Genomic DNA, 17,585 nt, shown 5'->3' on the forward strand with positions numbered 1-17,585 from the left:
GCCGCGTGTGTCCTGATCTCTTCCCGTTGATTTGAAAAGTGAGCATGGGAAGCTAAACACGCCGTTCGCACGTAGCTCAGCATCCCGCTGCCTCCACAGGAGCTTCGTATGTGCGGCTTTACCTTTCACGCCAGCCCCTTGTCTGATTGCGAGGTCGGGCTGGTCTGGGTCCACTCGTTTTACCTCTGGTTTTGAGAGTGCTGCCTGGGGCCAGCCCTACTACGGCCCAAGGCTCAATCTAGGACAGCCACTCGTTTGTCATTGATCTGTAATTGGCTCTACTGTAATTGGCTTTAATGCTTCTTAGACCCGCCTCTTTTGGGCCTGGCCCGATCCCAGCTGAGACAGGCAGAGAATGACCCCCCGGACCTCTATGGGCCAGCCGCCATTGTTATGTTCACAGCCATCGTGTTAAAAGCAGTTTACGCCGTTGTACCTTTCATCTTCTCTCTGGTCAGATAAAATTAAGTCTTAATATAATAATACAGTATTTGTGTGTGGTGTTTTGTTTGTTTGTTTGTTTGTTTTTGCAGCAGCACAACCGCATATATACAGGAGCAGCTGTGCATCTTCTAGTTACTTCTTCTAGAGGGCTTAAAAAGAGCCGAAACTGTGCGTGAAACCTCCTTCCCTCCCTCCCTCCCGACATCCTCCCCCTCGTTCCTGCGCGGCTCCGGACCCCCCGCGGTGGGAGAGCGGGGAGCTGCGTGACTGAAGAGCGTGGACTTCCCGCGCGCGTCTGTGTGCGCGTGTATGTGTACGTGTGTGTGTGTGTGTGTGTGTGTGTGTGTGTGCGTGCGTGCGTGCGTGCGCGTGTGCGCGCACTGCCTCCCTGCCTGACTCGGGTGACGGTGGGAGGTTCGGCCGTGGAGGGTCGCACGGGACGCTGCAGCCCGACGGAGCCTCTTGGTCAGCCGCTCCGCCCGGAGACGGTAAGCGAATCGAGCGCTCTTTACGGGGTGGGGAAAAAACGATGCGGGGTGTTTTATTGCAACGTGGGGGTCTGATTGTTCTGAGGCGGAAGCCGCGGCGCATTTATTGGCACAAAGTGTCGCTGTGACTTTTGTACGCGTTTGTTTGGGCTTTTTATATTTCTCTGTGGGGGGGACTAACAAGTTTCTGCAGGAGTGGCATTTTGTGTGTTTAAATGATATATTGGTGATTATGATATCGCCTGGTTTGACTAAATGCGACAACAGTTGTGTATCGTTTTGCAGAGACTGAGCAGAGGAATGTAGAGCGACAACAGACAATGTCACTGACACATTGTAAAGAACATAAAATACGTGACATAGACAGACTATAGTCAAGGTTACAACCAACACGAATTGGACTTTAAAATGAAACCATAAATAAACCTAATAAAACTGTTCAAAGGGATTGGTACTTAATAGAGAAATACAATTAAAATGTTGTCATTGACCTGATACAGAGTTATAGTGATCACGTGGTTATGTATCTTATTTTTTTTAATCTTAAATCAGTGCAGATGTGTACAGCTGAGTGAAAATGGTCAAATAGACCCATTAAAGCAAACTTCTATGGATCATTTATTTAATCTTCCTCCATTAAATTCCTTGAATGTTTAATGTCATTAGTCGCCCTTACTGGACAATGTCCCCCTAGAGATGCAGCAGTCGTTTCAGGCTGGCTCTCTTTTTTACAGAAACATCTCTAATTTTCCACATTATGTTTTTATTCCAAGCATAGTCTACCAAGTTATCCACTGAGGCTGGCTATGGGCGATATATAAATATAGTACGGACACGGAAGAATAGTCATAGGGTTTTGGATATGCCGATATTTCAAAAGTGTTGTCTTTTACTGGTTTTAAAGGTTGCATTAAAGTGTAGTGATTAACTTTTTTTTAACTTACCAAACTGTTTTAGCTGTTAAATTATTTGCATTTAACCATTTAGTCTTTGCATCCACATGTCTGATGATTATTTATCAGAATTGTTGAAGGCATCAATAGCCCTACGATGTTGTTTCAAATTCACAGTATCACTAGTGAAGTGTGTCGCCAAAATGTGTTTTTATCTATGCCTCTATTTAATTTGCAGAAACTGATAATGAAATTGAAATTTTCCCCATGATGATCTCATTTGTGTAACCCTCTGGTGGTCAAAAAGCTGCTCACAGTCTGTTGTTTCAAGAGAGAGAGAGAGAGAGAGAGATAATGAAGCCCAGTTAATAGAAAGCTATAATGTGAAGTCCCCTCGCCAGATGCAATGTGGGATTTAAAGCGGCAGGACAAACGTATTTGGCTGTGTGACAAGTACGTAAATGGTCAACCCTAACGACACAGACGTCTCCTTTGAAACGTCGCCACCATCTGTGTCTGTGGGACAAATGGTGACACCGAAGCACTTTTTTCCTCGCCAGTCGGTGTGTGTTTGATTGCGTGGTGCTTTTGCATTGAACTCCGTGCACATTGGGGCGGATCACTTGGAATTGACTTCCAAAAGCTGCGGCCTCTCGTGCAAAATATAAGATGGAAACGATGCAAAAAAAAACACGAATAAAATATGTGTGTGGTGGGTTGGCAGCGTTGCCCCCCTGGTGGAGGTCTTCCTCCCGTGACTCTGCGTTGAAAGGAATCCTTCTTTTATTCTGTTCATCCAGAAACATTTGATCATCTCAGCGGTATGCGCTCCAACCCCATCCCTCTGATCATTCCTCTGGTAGATCACTTTTTTACTGCAGCTCGGATGGAGATGATTTAATATTGATTATCGTCGGTCTCCGTATCTCGACGGAATGCAATAAGCAGGAGGTACCACAGGTCGTTTCATCCTAAACGGTGCGCCGTCTGTGTGCAGGCTGCTGATTGGCTGTGTGTGTGTGTGTGTGTCACACCATATGTGCGCTCCAGATATCGTCGCATTGGGGGAAAGAAAACCACCCAATTAAGCAGCTGTGCACCTGCCCTTCAATCCAAACCTGTCTCGAAAAAGAAAAAGAAAAAATGGATCCACCGAGGAGACGTTCCTGTCCTTGGACGCCCGATTGATTGCTCCAAACCCAACGGTGAAAACAAAACAAAACACGTTCCAGTAGGAAAAGGGGGGGGGGGGGGGGGGTTGAGATGTGTTGGCCAAGAGTGAATAATTCCAAGCCCCAAACCCAGCAGAGAGCTGATTATACTGTACAGCCCAACAACAAACCCGCTCCCAGCCGCAGCCACTCACGAAAGAGATGAAAGATTTACGGCCGGGCAGCTCGTCGTCGTCTCATCCCTTTTCACAGTGGTGTTTCGGGCGGGCGAGGCCCGAGGATGTAATAGACCTGTCAAATGTCTCCAGGGAGGATCAACAAGAGGAAGAGGAGGAGATAAGAGGGAAAGCAACGCTGGACGTTATTGAGGCGGAGAGGTTTAGTGGAGGACAGGGCGCACGGGAGTGAGGGAATGTGGAGCCGGTTGTTAATAATAAAGTAATGAGCTGTGGGTCTAATTGAAAAGCGAGTTGTTGAATAATATCCCACTCATGACATCATTGGTGGAGCGGCTGCTTCACGCCTTCCCCCCCTCCCCTTGTTTCATTCTGAAGATACAAGTCTCTTCCCTCCCCTCCATCCACACCGTCTCCCTCCTGAGTGACTCCGTGGCGCTTTGTCGGGGGGGAGAAGGAGTAGTTGGGGGAGTTTCTGGCTCTGCCGCCATCTTCTGACTCTCCCCCGTGTGACCTCCCTGGCAAGGTTTCTACTCTTCTACTTTTGCGTTTTGCTCATCCCACAGAAATGTGCACCGCTCGGGAGCATCTCATTTCTCCAGAAAAATGTTCCTCTGCTTTATTGTGCGTGTACGCAAACAAGTGATATTCATGATCATTTGTAGTAAGAAAAGCAATCAAATAAACAACTACACTGCACAGAAAAAAAAATCTCAGCTTTTCAAAGGAGAACATTGAGAACTTTGAGACACCAAAAGGCATCGTATCCCAAAAACATCGGTAACTCCTGGCGCTCTCAGGCCGAGCGTGTCTCCTCAGGGGGGCGTGATCCTGTGAAGCATGAGTCCCATCCGGAAATAAAACCCCCCCCACTGAATCGCTTGGAAGCCCCTGCGCTCAGGGACAGTTTAGGACGTGTGCACTTTGGTGGCCACGTGTGAAATTAAATGGACACCTCGAAGCAGGGATCATTGCTTTCGGGTCTGTGAAAGGAGACGATGGCGTCGACGTTAGCGGCGGCCTTCTCCTCTTACAATCTATGGCAACGCCTGTGATGTCACTGTTTGTCGTGTAGCAACGCAGCGACTCAAACTCAAACCCCTTTGTGGTTTTACTCTCCATTCTGACGGCATATTGCTCTTCGGTTGCTTTCATCCGGGGGCAAAGAGAAGTGTTGTGATTCTTGAAGTGAGCCTTCAGTGATCATTGTGATCCTTTAAGAAGTGTAGAAAGCCGTTGTTTTGTTTCCGGTGAAGGATGCTTTTATTGAGCCTAATAGAAGGAAGACAACCATAGAGTCTTTATTCACTTACTTCAAAATAGGTCTTTCTATAAAAGGACCGTGTATCTTCCTATAGAAACAGTTCATGGTTAGCATCGTTACGTTCAGTAAACTCAAGGTTTCCTCCATGTTTGAAGACTACGGAATATTTTAGCCGTTGAATGTGGTGTCCAATTTCTGTGCACATGCATCCTTCTGCAGAGCCAAGGCCGAACATCCAGGTAAAACTAAGATAGAGTTGCATGAGTGAAGGGGAGTTAGAAAAGGTGTCATTTAAAAGCACTTTAGAAAATTCCGTATGAGATATGAGATGCTGATTGTCCTTCAGTTTACAGATGTGATCTGATTTTAACCAAATCCAATTGATAGGAGAATGTCACTGCACTTGATCCTCGACAATAAGCTTTGTCCTTTAGCTGAGGTTATGCATTTTAGAGGACTTCTGCCACGGACATCTGAACAGGTTTCCACAATCGCTGCTTTCTCACATGCGAGAAAAGATGAAGGGAATGAGCTCCCCCAGGGCGTATTAGAGGGATTCATAGGGAGAGGTCATTGAATGATGCATATCACACACCTGAAAGACCATTTGGAGTTCCTCACTTTGGAAGACCTGACCTTTGTTCAAAGGTTCTGGAGTCAGGAGTTTAACATTGAGTTATTATTCGTTACTGCATATCATTGAACCCTTTTACAAAACAATCCCTTCATGCAAAGTAACATTTGTCTTTCTACTCTAAAAGCACAAAAGGAAAGAGTCCTTTTCTCAGCCACCTGACTAACTAATCAAGTGATTTCTGCAGATCATTCAGAACTTCTGAGGAACTTTTATTTTAAAATCGATTCATGTTCAATGGGGAATATAATTGATGCTCTGGGCAAAGCATGGCCTGTTAGAAGACTTCATCTTCTACGTCTTCTCTGCTGATTACTTTGACCCTGAGCTTACGTGAAGCACAACGCTGCAGTCTGTTATTGGCAGACAGCTTTTTCCTGGTCTGGAGTTCTGCCTTCGGGGCACGACTTTCTTTAACTGCAACAGTGGGGGATTAAGTTTTATTTTTCTTCTCTGTTGGAAAACGTTGTGCATACATTGTGTGACGCATTGAAGTCTTTAGTTTAGATTCATGCGTTCATTTTCTTTAAATGTTATTTAGCCAATAAAATGATCATCCAAAATGATTCCCTTTGTCTAATGTACAGTACATCACCCAAAGTTACGTTAACTATCATGTGACACAAGAAACCAGCTATAAATTGGACTAAAAGATCAAATAATTGTGAAATTGGAGCAGATTTATACTTATGCGGATCGATCGACCAACAGTTTCAGCTCTAATTCAGAATTCTTGTCCAGTATCTTGAACATTGCAACCTTTAGGTTATTTACTCATAAACTACCGTCTTGTTGATGCAAGTTCCGCTAACGGCGCTAACTATGTATCTTGTAATTGTTTGCAGTTTTATGCCGATCCAGATCCAAGTAATGTCATTAGTAGTTGTTATTTAAAAATGTCTTCAAGCAGCTTACATTATAAGCACTCACCTGGCAACAAGCTTCTCCAGAGTAAAGGTTGGCCTCGGACTGACCTCTGAATAATAATAATAATAATATCTGTAAGCTCTTCTTCTGAACCAAACCAAAATCTCTTAAAATTGGGAGAGACAGGAGAGATACAGCAGGCCAGTGGTCCGAATCAACCTCCTGCTGCTGATGAATATTAATGCGTTAAAAAATTATTATGCGGCAGAGAAGAAGGATGGAGAGATACGGGGGGAGAAAAGTTCCTCATCATGTCTCCTCTCTGCCGGAGCACATTCAGTAGCGGGGTACCAACGGTGAGTGTGAAGCAGAGGTTTTCTGTTTAAATAAATTAGACTCTTGGATGAAGCCGTTTCTCTGTGTGTGTCCTCCGTGTCCTACAATTACGAAACGACACCAGGAAGTTGGGACGAGAGAGAGTTGTGCGACTGATGCTGTCGTCATGGAGATTTAGTTTTATGTTTTATATGCCTCTGTACCAGCTGCATACTTCTGTATCTGAATAAATATTTCATAATACTTTTAGGGCACCATGATTCAGGGGGGTTTATTAGGAGCGATGAATTAGAGTATTCATAACTTTAGAGAACAACAACAACCCTTTCTTCCGCCTTCCTGCCGCACTCAGCAGCCGAGGGTTGTTGGGTCCATCGTGGGATCCATTGTGGGAATGAAGGCACCCGGGGGCCTCATTTCTCTCCCCCTCTGTTTGTGTCGTCCATCTCCAGCCTGACCGTGTCCACCTGGAGCGAGATCATGACTCCGCTCAACGAGTCAGGCGAGACCTCCCCTCCCTCCTTCCCCTTCTCCTCCGTCGAGCACAACTCCTCCCTCTTCATCACGCGCGACCCTTCGTCCTTCATCTCCTCCCCCTCCCCCTCCACCTGGCTGACGTCCTCTAACTGCACCGGCTCTCCGTCGGCCTCCTCTCCCCCGTACAACTTCTACGCGGTGCTGCTGGTGCTGCTGATCTTCTGCGTGGTGTTCGGGAACGTGCTGGTGTGCGTGGCGGTGTCGCGGGAGCGCGCTCTGCAGACCACCACCAACTACCTCATCGTCTCGCTGGCCGTGTCCGACCTGCTGCTGGCGACGCTGGTCATGCCCTGGGGCGTCTACCTGGAGGTGTGTGTGTGTGTGTGTGTGTGTGTGTGTGTGTGTGCTCAATTGACATTCAACATTTTTCAGCTTGATGCACAGGGAACTAAATGTGGTTTAAAAATGTTGTGGATGGTGGACTTGTTTCTCAAAAAGTTTAGTTTCCAATGCAACACTTGCAGAACATTTGCTCAGCGGATTGTAGTGCAGAAATATTCATTTTTATATATGGCAATTTAATGATGTATTCATGCAACCAAATAGGGCTGCCGTATGTAATTATTTTCATTTAGCAATTATTTCCTTCATTATAGATAGTCTAAAAAAAAATTCTTAAGAATTGATTAATCCTTTTAGAGAAAAAATGCACACTGTCTGGTTGCAGCTTTTATTTATTTTATATGAAACTGGATACTAAGCAAACTGAAACAAATTACTTCTATTTCAGAACATTACCAATCAATAACGGAGAAAATAATCAGCGGATTCATTGATAATAAGAGGTATTTACTAGTTGTAGGTAAAGAGTCTGTAAAACCTAAGATAATTCCTTTCATATCACATTCAAGGGTCAAAAGGCCAAAGGTAATAATCATTCTGTCTGCAGATGAGTTTGCTGCTGATTGACTCGCGGCTCTGTAACAAACATCCGAATGCAGAGAGCAGAAGGGAGACATTTGACACCATATTTGAAGGCATCTGGCTACAGGAAGAAAACACATTTACATGCAACCGTGAAGTCGATTGGATAGCGGCAGTCACATTTTCATACGCTTTCTGGCGGCATTATTCATGAGTCTTCCCCGTGCCGGCAACATTTATGTCAAGTCATTCATTAATCCAATCCGCTTTCAATCTCTACATTTTTAACCCTGCCGCATTTTCCCAGAGCCCGAGGGGACATGTTCAGTTTGCTCATTTCCACGACAAACAGACCGAAACCAAAACTAAATTGAAAAGTAGTTTGTAAGTCAATCATCTGTTTTTAGAACATGGATCAGCAAACGAATGGTGTGATTGCACAAGAAATGAATGAACAGGTTAATCAGTTTCCTATAATGTTGCAGGTTTATTTCTTGTTGATTAACTTATTATAAAGTGCACTTTCAACAAGTAATTACAACTATAAATGATCTCATTTCCAGGCTGTTCTTGGCCAATAATCACTAAAGCAGTTTCAGCTAACTTACTTCATATAATAAAAAAAGAGTATTCAGATGATTTGAAACAATGTCTCAAGGGGTATATACTTAAGATCAGAGTATCCATTATATTTAGCGTAACCCTTTTATTGGAATTGAACTAAAAACATTTGAGCGTTGAGATGATGGAAGTTACAGAAAATAGTGTCTCCGAGTGATCCAGCCAGGTCCATGTTGACGTTTTGAAGGTGGTGGGGGAGTGGCGCTTCAGTCTCATCCACTGCGACATCCTGCTCACGCTGGACGTCATGATGTGCACCGCCAGCATCCTCAACCTCTGCGCCATCAGCATCGACAGGTGGGTCCTCCCTCGGCTCTACTTTCCATCACCCATCCGTCTCTCAGCAGGAAAACCACCGTGGCTCTGCCGTTGTCATGTGTGCTTTATTCCTCGTGGATGCAACACTCTGTTTGGTGCCTTGGCGTTGCACCTGATGCCCTCGCCATCGGTCTCGGACACCAGTCGCCCCGTGGGGCACGGCCGTCAGCAGCTGCACCCTAATGAATAAGAATAACGATCTACAGTCTAATGGCTTTGTCAGGGATACGCACATCACTTAGAAAGTTGTCCTGGCTTCACGGCCCCTCGTCCTTTCACATGAAACCGTGAGGACGAGGTTAGAGTGCTGACCACTCTATGAATAGTGTGACATTCGGAGCTATTTTTATTCTGCGCGGTTGATGGATATTAAATGAATGAACAGGTCACCACATGAAGTGTTTTCATATAGCCGGGTAGATTGAGTCCTTATTATCATGACTATTTAAGTGTTATTTTTTTCTCAAAGTGAGAAGTGAGTGATTTGATGATCACTTCAGTTCCACATTATGGGATGAAGCTAGTTGGATTTTTTTTTTCGTTTTGAAAAAAAAAGCAGCAGCATCTCAGTTTTCCATCGGGACCATTTGCCAACCAAAGCACCGCTTTGTTGTCCTCACAGAGCCCATCAGCCTGATGTAATATTATGACATAAAATGCCATAGAATCCTTTTGTCCTGTAGCTGTGTGCAGCTACAAAACAGAATAGAATTGCACACCTTTTTCTTCTTAGTCCTAGATCACCGCCATTGTTCTGCAGCAGAACTGGAACGGATACAGGACTCCTTCACGGCTCATAGAATCCTGAGCTTTAAAAATGATAATGCTTCCTGTCTAACAAAAGACTGCATGTTGCAGATTGTGAGTGCTGCAGAGTCTCTGCGTTTGGGTCCATGGCCCCTTCAGCCGTTAGCTTCCCCACCTGCCTATCCAACTTGTTTTGACATTCTGACAGGTGTGTGTATGTGTGTGTGTGGCAGCGAACGTTCATGCCTGAGTTTGGCTTGGCTTGATAGATGAGTCGGAAGACGCATTAATATTTGTGTTTACTCCGTATTGACCACTGCGTTCTAATGCGGGCGCCGCAGGTCAGTGTGTGTGACGCATGCTAAAGTGTTTTCTTTATGCCTTGTGCATTAATATGTGCGTGTGTGTGTGTCTGTGTACTATTGCAGATACACAGCGGTGGCCATGCCGATGCTCTACAACACCAGATACAGCTCCAGGAGGAGGGTGGCAGTGATGATTTCTGTGGTGTGGTTTCTCTCTTTCGCAATCTCCTGCCCTTTGCTGTTTGGACTCAACAACACCGGTGAGACCCGCCTCCCCCAATAACTGCCACGACAGAACTAGGGCTTCCATTTCACTCCTGCTAAAGGCGCCTTGTTGCAGGTTTAGCATCTACTATAAGCCACCTTCGGCGTCAGGATGTTTCCGTCCTGGTTATTGCTTGAATGTGGAATTTGTTCCATTTCACACAAGTGCAATTTCAAATGAAAGTTTCCTCTTTATGTTAATGGTAATTTGAAAGATTGGGTCATTCATGGTTAGTTTAATCCACACCTGTTAAGGAATGTTTTCTCATTTCAGCTCATTTTGAGGTGTAATTTAAACCAGAACAGCGTTCACGTTTTTGTTCATCTGCACAAATGTTCCCCATATCGTCACCCAGCTGTCGCTGAATTAGCTTATCAGTCCTTGATCACACATCGTGAACACGTCCTCCCGTACGGCTGCAGCGAGTCAGCAGACGTCACGCCGCGACATTCATTCGCACAGATCAACCCCTCCATTCAGGGACCCTCCCACACGGGGCTTTCATCAAGCGGACGACAGGTGACATTGGCCTTTGCGAACAAGCGGGTCCACATCACCCTCCATTTGTTCGTTGGCTCACAAAAGGAGCAGCAGCGGAGCGGCTGGGCTGCTCACCTCCGCCTTTAATGGAGGCGGCTACGAGGAAGGACTGTGAATCGGCTCCCCTTGAGCTGAAAGGCCTCTTGAGAACACGCGGTAAACAAGTTGTTCTGTGGGAGACGAGAGCTTCGGGCCGTGGGTCCAAACACAGAGAGATAGCAGGATGATTCCACCCACAGTAACAGGCACAGATAATAGCATGCGGTCAGAAGGGTACTTCTAGTGTCAATTTCTATTCACTTCCTGTTTGCATTTAAAGAGTTACTAAACTCCAGAGTCTTTGTTGAAAAGACCTTAACCAGGCTAGTTGTTATCAATGTGCTTTCCTCTCCTGTAATATGAGCCTATGGATGAAGCATTAAGTTGTTGAGTTTATATCCAGTCAGTATGAAGCCACAGCCATGCTACTGTCAGCTTAGCCTATTAGGGTGTAGACTGAAGCACCTGGACTGGCTCTGTTGAGAGTTTAAATCCGACCCCTCTATGCTCACTAATCACATGATGGATTAAATCCGTACCACAACCGAAGTGTAAAAAACAGCACTCGAGTGCCGAGATATTTCTTGTCTGATCTCTGATTTATTTAATGCTAAGCTCAGCTCACCCTCCCCTGGCTCAATATATAGCGGACGGACATGAGAGTGATCTTCATCTAACACTCGGTCCAAGAGAGAATGAGTTCATTCCACAGAAACTGGAAGAAAAGCATACGTTGGCAAAACCGAGCAATAACGTCTCTTGTTTGTGAGCAATCGTTTTCCTGACGTTTTCCTCTTCTTCATTTTTTTTTTTTTCCTGCGTCGCAGCCAGCCGCGACGGCACCACGTGCAGCTTCGCCGATCCGGCCTTCGTGGTGTACTCGTCTGTGGCGTCCTTCTACGTCCCCTTCATCGTCACTTTGCTAGTGTACGCGCAGATCTGCGTGGTGCTGCGCAAGCGGGGCAGGCGCACCGCCCCCCCGCGAGGACACGGCCTGCACGCGCAGGGCGCCGCCGAGGCGCCAGAAGGTCACCGGCACAGGAAGGTAGAGAAGGGGGGGGGGGGTCACCCGCTCAGCGGTGGACTACACCAACATTGATCATGACACCAGAAAAGATGAGATACCACTTAAAAGTTTTTCCAAATAGGCTTTTTAGTGGAGTGTTTTCTATCCCCGTCATCCATATTTGAAAACCTCTGAGACATGAAAGGTTCGCTATCAGCTTACTCCAAGTCTTTGTTTCATGCAAGATGTGCACGATGTCGAGGCTCAGCTATAATCAATCTTGACTTGTGTATAATGTGTCTGTGTTTCTCCAAAATCCAGTTTGACATAATTGGTCATTTTAAAAACAACGGTGCCTCCACTGGAATTGATAATAGAGTGCTGTTGTTGAACCATTTCAGCGCAAAACTTGTTTATAATGATTGGTGCAGCAAAAGTAGGGTGATTCTCCAGAGACCTTGATTAATAAAACAGCTTGTACACACCACCAAGGCTACACAGCCATTTGATATAATAGCAAAATATGCATTTTGATTTGACTGTGGCTTGTAACCTAAACATATTTAAGGGACCCTTATCTGCAATATTTGTTTACATGTTTATTCCTTTAAAAAAAAGAACATTTGCAAATGCGTTTTCTTCACTTTTTCCATTTCGCTTTTTCCCAAGAATCCTTTTCATGTGCCACTTCCCACTTCTCTTTCAGAGCAAGTGTACGCAGCCAGAGGATGTGAAGTTGTGCACCCTCTACCTGAGGCCCACCACCGCTGGCCCGCAGCGCAAGAAAGTGGTGAGTGTCTCAGCGCCATTAAGCTGTCCTCCTCATACCACCTGCAGGGCGCTTCCCGTTGCCTTTGTTTCATCGCTCCCCCCCGTTGGTCCCCCAACACTCACCTCCTCCCCCCACCCTCCATTCCTCTCTCTTGGTGTGTCAGACCCTGGTGAAGGAGGCGGTGGTCCACCCCCTCGAAGTGGAGCCGGGCCGCTTCCTGCCGCGGTCCGAGCAGAGCCTGGCTCCTCCCCCTGCCCCCCAGGCCGCCTCCCACTCGGGGCTGGCCCGGATCTCCCTGGCCATCTCGGTTGGACCCGCCCCGGTTCATCCAGCCACCGTGACGCGATCTGCCCTCATGCCCCGGCCCCCGACCCTGGAGGACGGCATGAGGGGCCGCGAGGGGTGGAGGGAGCGCAGCGGCGGGAGAGACAAATGGGGGGTCAGCAAGGAGAGGGTCAGAGGGAGGCTGTCGCAGCAGAAGGAGCGGAAGGCGACACAGATGCTCGCTATTGTGCTCGGTGAGTGGAGGACGGCCAAGACTAATGTTGAGGCCTTCATCTTTAGACGTGTGTGTGTGTGTGTGTTATTTATTGCATATAATAAGACACGAGTTGTCAAATATAACAAATCATCTCTAACGCCAATTTCCATGTCCTCCATTATTTACGGCTTTTCACTCAAATTGCAGTTTGGTTCTCGAAAGCCCTCCTTTGTTTTTGTGATTGATGTGACAGCGCCCCATCGTGACTGATGGACAATGTCATTGTTTGTATCCATGCAGAACGTGTGGCACATGCATGTAGTGCATTAACCCATCTCCTCATCCGCTTCCTGTCTCCGGTTCCAAGGCGTGTTCATCATCTGCTGGCTGCCGTTCTTCCTCACCCACGTGCTGAAGGCCCACTGCAGCAGCTGCTGCATCACGCCCTCACTGTACAGCGCTGTCACCTGGCTGGGGTACCTCAACAGCGCCGTCAACCCCGTCATCTACACCACCTTCAACATCGAGTTTCGCAAAGCCTTCATCAAGATCCTGCACTGCTGAGGGGGCGCCGGGGGGCGGGACTTTGAGAGGAGCGTGACGTTTGATTCGAGATCAGAGGTGAGAGTAAAAACAAGTAGTCTTTAGTTTTGACATGCAGGAGGAGGGGGGGGGGGGGTACATTGGCAAATAATATTTAGTGGTACAAACTTCATGGAAAATAAAAGACGAGGGGGGGGATGTTACCAGGAGCTCAGAGAACAGACAGAACATGGACTTCAGACGGAAGGGAAAACCAGACAATAAACAATGCTAAAAATAGCGTGAGGAGTAAAGGACAGAAAGACATCTACAAGGACACCAACAAGGCTGGAAGTGTTTCACGGAGAAGAAGATGTGCACCGTGATGTGTAAATACGGGCTGTGAGTGGAACATGTGAGGGGGGGTGGAGGGGGGGGCTCCTGTCTCCACAGCATCCAGACTCCTTAAAATCATCGGTGTCAGACTTCAGCTGTTGTATTTTCTTTTAACCCCGAACGAAACGAAACGGCGTCTCGTTATGTGTTCGCATGCGCTCCTCGTTCTCAGGGGGGCTGAAGCAACCACGAGTAAACTTCTCTGTTTTTATAACTCTCTCAATCACTATTCGCACTCTTTGAGAACCTACTGAAGAATATCAATGTGGTGACCGAGACGGTGAAGAAAATAAATAAATGTGTATTTAAAAATGTAAAAATGTGTGTTGTAAATTAAATGTTTTTTTTTTTCGTTTAGAAAGGCATGCATTGTACAAACCATTTTAATAAACATCTTCTTTCATTGCTTAGTTTTTGATATTTATTTGTAAGAACTATGCTGGGATATTTCTTGGTGTATCTTCCTTTCAGAGCGGTAGCGAGCCCCATTCAGTGATTGGGAGAAGATATCCAGATAAGGATTGGTATTCAGATAGAGCTCTCAGGCACACTGAGGATTTTGGATGATTCTTGTTTTATTCAAAGCCTCCATCCCTGCTATCAATATTATGAACAATCCTGCCATCAGCTTTCCCCCCGGATCTGGAAAAGCATCTCCATCTTGATTGATTCAAAACTAATACCTGTAAAGGAATAGTTTTACAGTTGGGAAAATAAGAGTAAAAACAAGAGTGAAATGAGAAAATTGTTACCACGGTTACAATATATGTGAAGCTGCGGCCAAATACCAATTTAAAAAAGAGCAAACTCCTTCATTTAGAGAATCAAACACTCATTTTACTTTAATTAAGTTTATGCTGCTGATGAACAGAGCCAATGGCAATAACACTTTGTGTCTTGTGAAACTACACACTTTCAATGTGGTTTTGTGTAAACGCGTCTTTTCGAGGTGAACTCAGCAGCGTAACCTGGAATATGCTGAGTAACAGCGTGACTGCTGCTAATTTGATAGGACCAACAAAATACCGCCACACACACACACACACACACACACAGCATGCCTATACAAACATGCCTCTACACATTCATAGTTGCAGTGTGATTATTGGATCGTTTTCTTTCAGCCTGGAGAAACTCGACTCTGTGTGAATGTGTGTGTCTGTCCGAGCTGCCGTTGTGTTTCTCCGTGCTCGTGTGTGGGAGCGACTCATCGGTTCGGTGTACATTACCCTCTGTTGTTAAACTCTGACCCGAGCTCAAAATAATCCCCATGCATATTTCACAGAGTGCACGTATCCGTTACCGACCGGAGGAGAAACGTTAGGTCATAGAGGGAGGACAATGAGGAAGGGTGGAGGGTGGAGGGAGGAGGGAGGAGGAGGAAGAGGAAGAGGAGGAGGAGGAGGGGGAGAGTGGTAGAAGAGGTGGCAAGCAGCAGACACCTGTGCCAGGTGAGGACGACGGATCCCCCGGTTACAGATGACCCGCCTCTGGATTAACGAGGCTCCACAGAGGGCCAGCGCCTTCGTCGCGTAGTCACTGACCGGCGCGGCTGTGATGCATTTACTCCCCCCGGCGTGCTACACAGGTGCTTCGATGAAGAGGGTGGAGGAGAGGCGCGCTCCGATGAACAAGCCCACGCGTACAGACAAAGCGGAAATACCTACGGCTGACATTCAGGTGAGAGCTTTCGGAGTTTAGAGGCCACTGGTTTAATGGGACAGAGCAGCGTAGTGAACAAACAATGTAAGCCAACAAAGACGTCCGTCCACGCAGCAAAACCATCAATGGAGGACATGCTTTAATGTCATAACTCTTTATTCTTTCCAGTGTACATTTTTTGGCCTTTGCCAAAAAAAAAGCGAAATGTTCATTTGGATCTAAAAGCAATGTGATAAAAGCAACATTTTGAAAGTAATTTCCATCTTTAAAATTTTGAAAACAATAGTTAATACATATATCTATATATATATATATATAGGTGAAACTCAAAAAATTAGAATATCGTGCAAAAGCTCATTACTTTCAGTAATTCAACTTAAAAGGTGAAACTAACGCTATGTTTTGTTGTGCTCTTATTATCATTTATTTTGCAGGACTTGGCTGAGGTTTCAGGGTGTCCCTCCACACAGCCATGTCTCACATATGCTGCTAGCTGGACCTCAGGAGCCATAAACTATCAAACCAAAGAACATGAACCCTAACGTTGAACAGTTTTCACACGTCATGGCAGCTACCGCTGAGGATTCTCAGGTCCAGGCCGGCAGCACCAGGGCCTCCGTTGTTGCTAGTTCCGTCCGTCCGTCCCTTGAGTTCTGGACAACGTCAACATCTTTTCAGACTCTGGCCAGTCACCAAGTATTGAGTGTCTCGTCTCTGGTCCCTTCCACGGTCATCACACTCATTCCTCAATACAAACACTCAGGAAATGGACACGTGCATCCACAGCCTCCATCTTTGGAGCCTCGACTTTCAGAAACGTCCTCTCCTCCCTGTGGTACCGGAGAGGGAGAAGATCAAGACGCGCTGCCTGCGCCACTTCGCCGGGACGACCATCCCCAGGAAGTTCAGCAGAAGGAAACGTCAGATGGAGGCGCCGTGGAGGAGGGATCGGTCGTCTGCATCGTACCCAAAACGGATGAAGAGCAAGGTAGTGATTCGGGTTGTGGATCCAATTTCTAGATGTTAGATGTTGAAACCCCGGCTGATTTGAAATGATGTGCACATTTCTCCACATGCTTTTGGTTGGGTCCCTTAAGGCACACTGATTAAACAGGACAAAGCATCAAAGAGGTGGCGGAACTTTGACCTTTAGTCTTATCATTTTTACATCGAAAAAATGATCCTATACATCGCCGCAATTTACTGGAGGAACCTTTGATACAGGTTCGCATAATTCAAGGGACTTCACATAAAAGAAAAAAAGATCAAAATAACACAAGTCTTGGTCACAGAAACAAAAGTTTCCTCCTCTTATCCGGGGTCCAGTCACAGGGGCAGAAGGCCCAACGGGCTGATCTGCCACGTCTTGCATCTGAACATCTGATGAGGGCACGTGGGTACTTGATCCCTGTGGATGAATGATTTAATGTGTCTTAATCTTTAAACAAAAATACACAGCCAAGAGCCTAAATAATAAAAAGATCCGAACTTAGAAGCGGTAATAACCGCACTCTGAGGTTCTCCATCGGCAAAGACTAGTCTGAATACTCTTTCTACAAGTGATCACACAGGAGGTGCAAAATCTTTCAAATTCACAATATTGAACAGCAAAGACTTGGCTCAAGGTTTCATCATCTTCTGAGCCTTGTCGGCCCTTCAAATGTGTTGCAGACACTGCTGCTTCATCTCCGCTCAAGATGCCATTGATACAGCATCCAAGCACCTCGCCTGTATATTTGTCCTCAAAGATGAATCATGGCAGATGTCTCTATGGGGTTGTTTCCATTGTGTACTGTCTTCTCACGTCTGGAATTGCCTCTATGATTTTCTTGATGTAAGCCATTTTTCAGCCGCCCCTTTAGAAAGCAGCTTTGGCCCATTGTTGTCACAGAACAACAGAGCCATCCACATGCTCCTGACGGCTCTGCCTCTCCCTCCCCCGTGTGGTTTCTTATCAGCTCTTGGACAAGACGGATGCAACATCAGTTCACGCAGAGTGCCGAGGAAGTTGTTTTATAGCCCCGGTAATAACCTCAGCAATGTGACAGAGGGCCGGTGTGCATCCTCTTTTATCCAATGACCTCTGAGATTATTGAACGGTATTTCTTTAAAGGACTCACGGCAGTGGATTTCTGGCGCCACGCTCCATCGGCTTAAATTACAAGATGATCATCTCCCACAGGTTTCTCCTTCAGCCCACGATATTGCATGTCTCCCTCAGGTGTGTCATAAGTCT

General features: G+C 46.2%; 1 protein-coding gene across 2 annotated transcripts; it reads left to right on the top strand.

Annotated features, from left to right (window-relative positions):
- The first annotated feature begins 638 nt into the window (after window positions 1-638).
- drd2l (dopamine receptor D2 like) lies at window positions 639-13,431 on the top strand. 2 transcript variants are annotated; one of them, XM_037452743.2, is made up of 8 exons: window positions 639-932; window positions 6,727-7,120; window positions 8,484-8,593; window positions 9,790-9,926; window positions 11,338-11,555; window positions 12,223-12,306; window positions 12,452-12,806; window positions 13,070-13,431. In XM_037452743.2, the coding sequence occupies exons 2-8, from the start codon at window positions 6,755-6,757 to the stop codon at window positions 13,357-13,359; spliced, it is 1,560 nt and encodes a 519-aa protein (XP_037308640.2). In that variant the 5' UTR covers window positions 639-932; window positions 6,727-6,754; the 3' UTR covers window positions 13,360-13,431. The 2 variants fall into 2 exon arrangements, with proteins under 2 accessions (XP_037308640.2, XP_037308641.2); XM_037452744.2 differs by having other exon boundaries at window positions 706-932; window positions 13,137-13,417.
- Window positions 13,432-17,585: the final 4,154 nt, after the last annotated feature.

Source organism: Pungitius pungitius, chromosome 11, assembly GCF_949316345.1.
Source record: "Pungitius pungitius chromosome 11, fPunPun2.1, whole genome shotgun sequence".
In the NCBI taxonomy this organism is placed as follows: domain Eukaryota; kingdom Metazoa; phylum Chordata; class Actinopteri; order Perciformes; family Gasterosteidae; genus Pungitius; species Pungitius pungitius.

Coding starts and splice junctions, on each gene's coding strand:
- drd2l (XM_037452743.2), top strand. CDS start 6,755: ATGACTCCGCTCAACGAGTCAGGCGAGACCTCCCCTCCCTCCTTCCCC. Junction 7,121..8,483: donor CCTGGGGCGTCTACCTGGAG/GTGTGTGTGTGT, acceptor GACGTTTTGAAG/GTGGTGGGGGAGTGGCGCTT. Junction 12,307..12,451: donor GCCCGCAGCGCAAGAAAGTG/GTGAGTGTCTCA, acceptor TTGGTGTGTCAG/ACCCTGGTGAAGGAGGCGGT.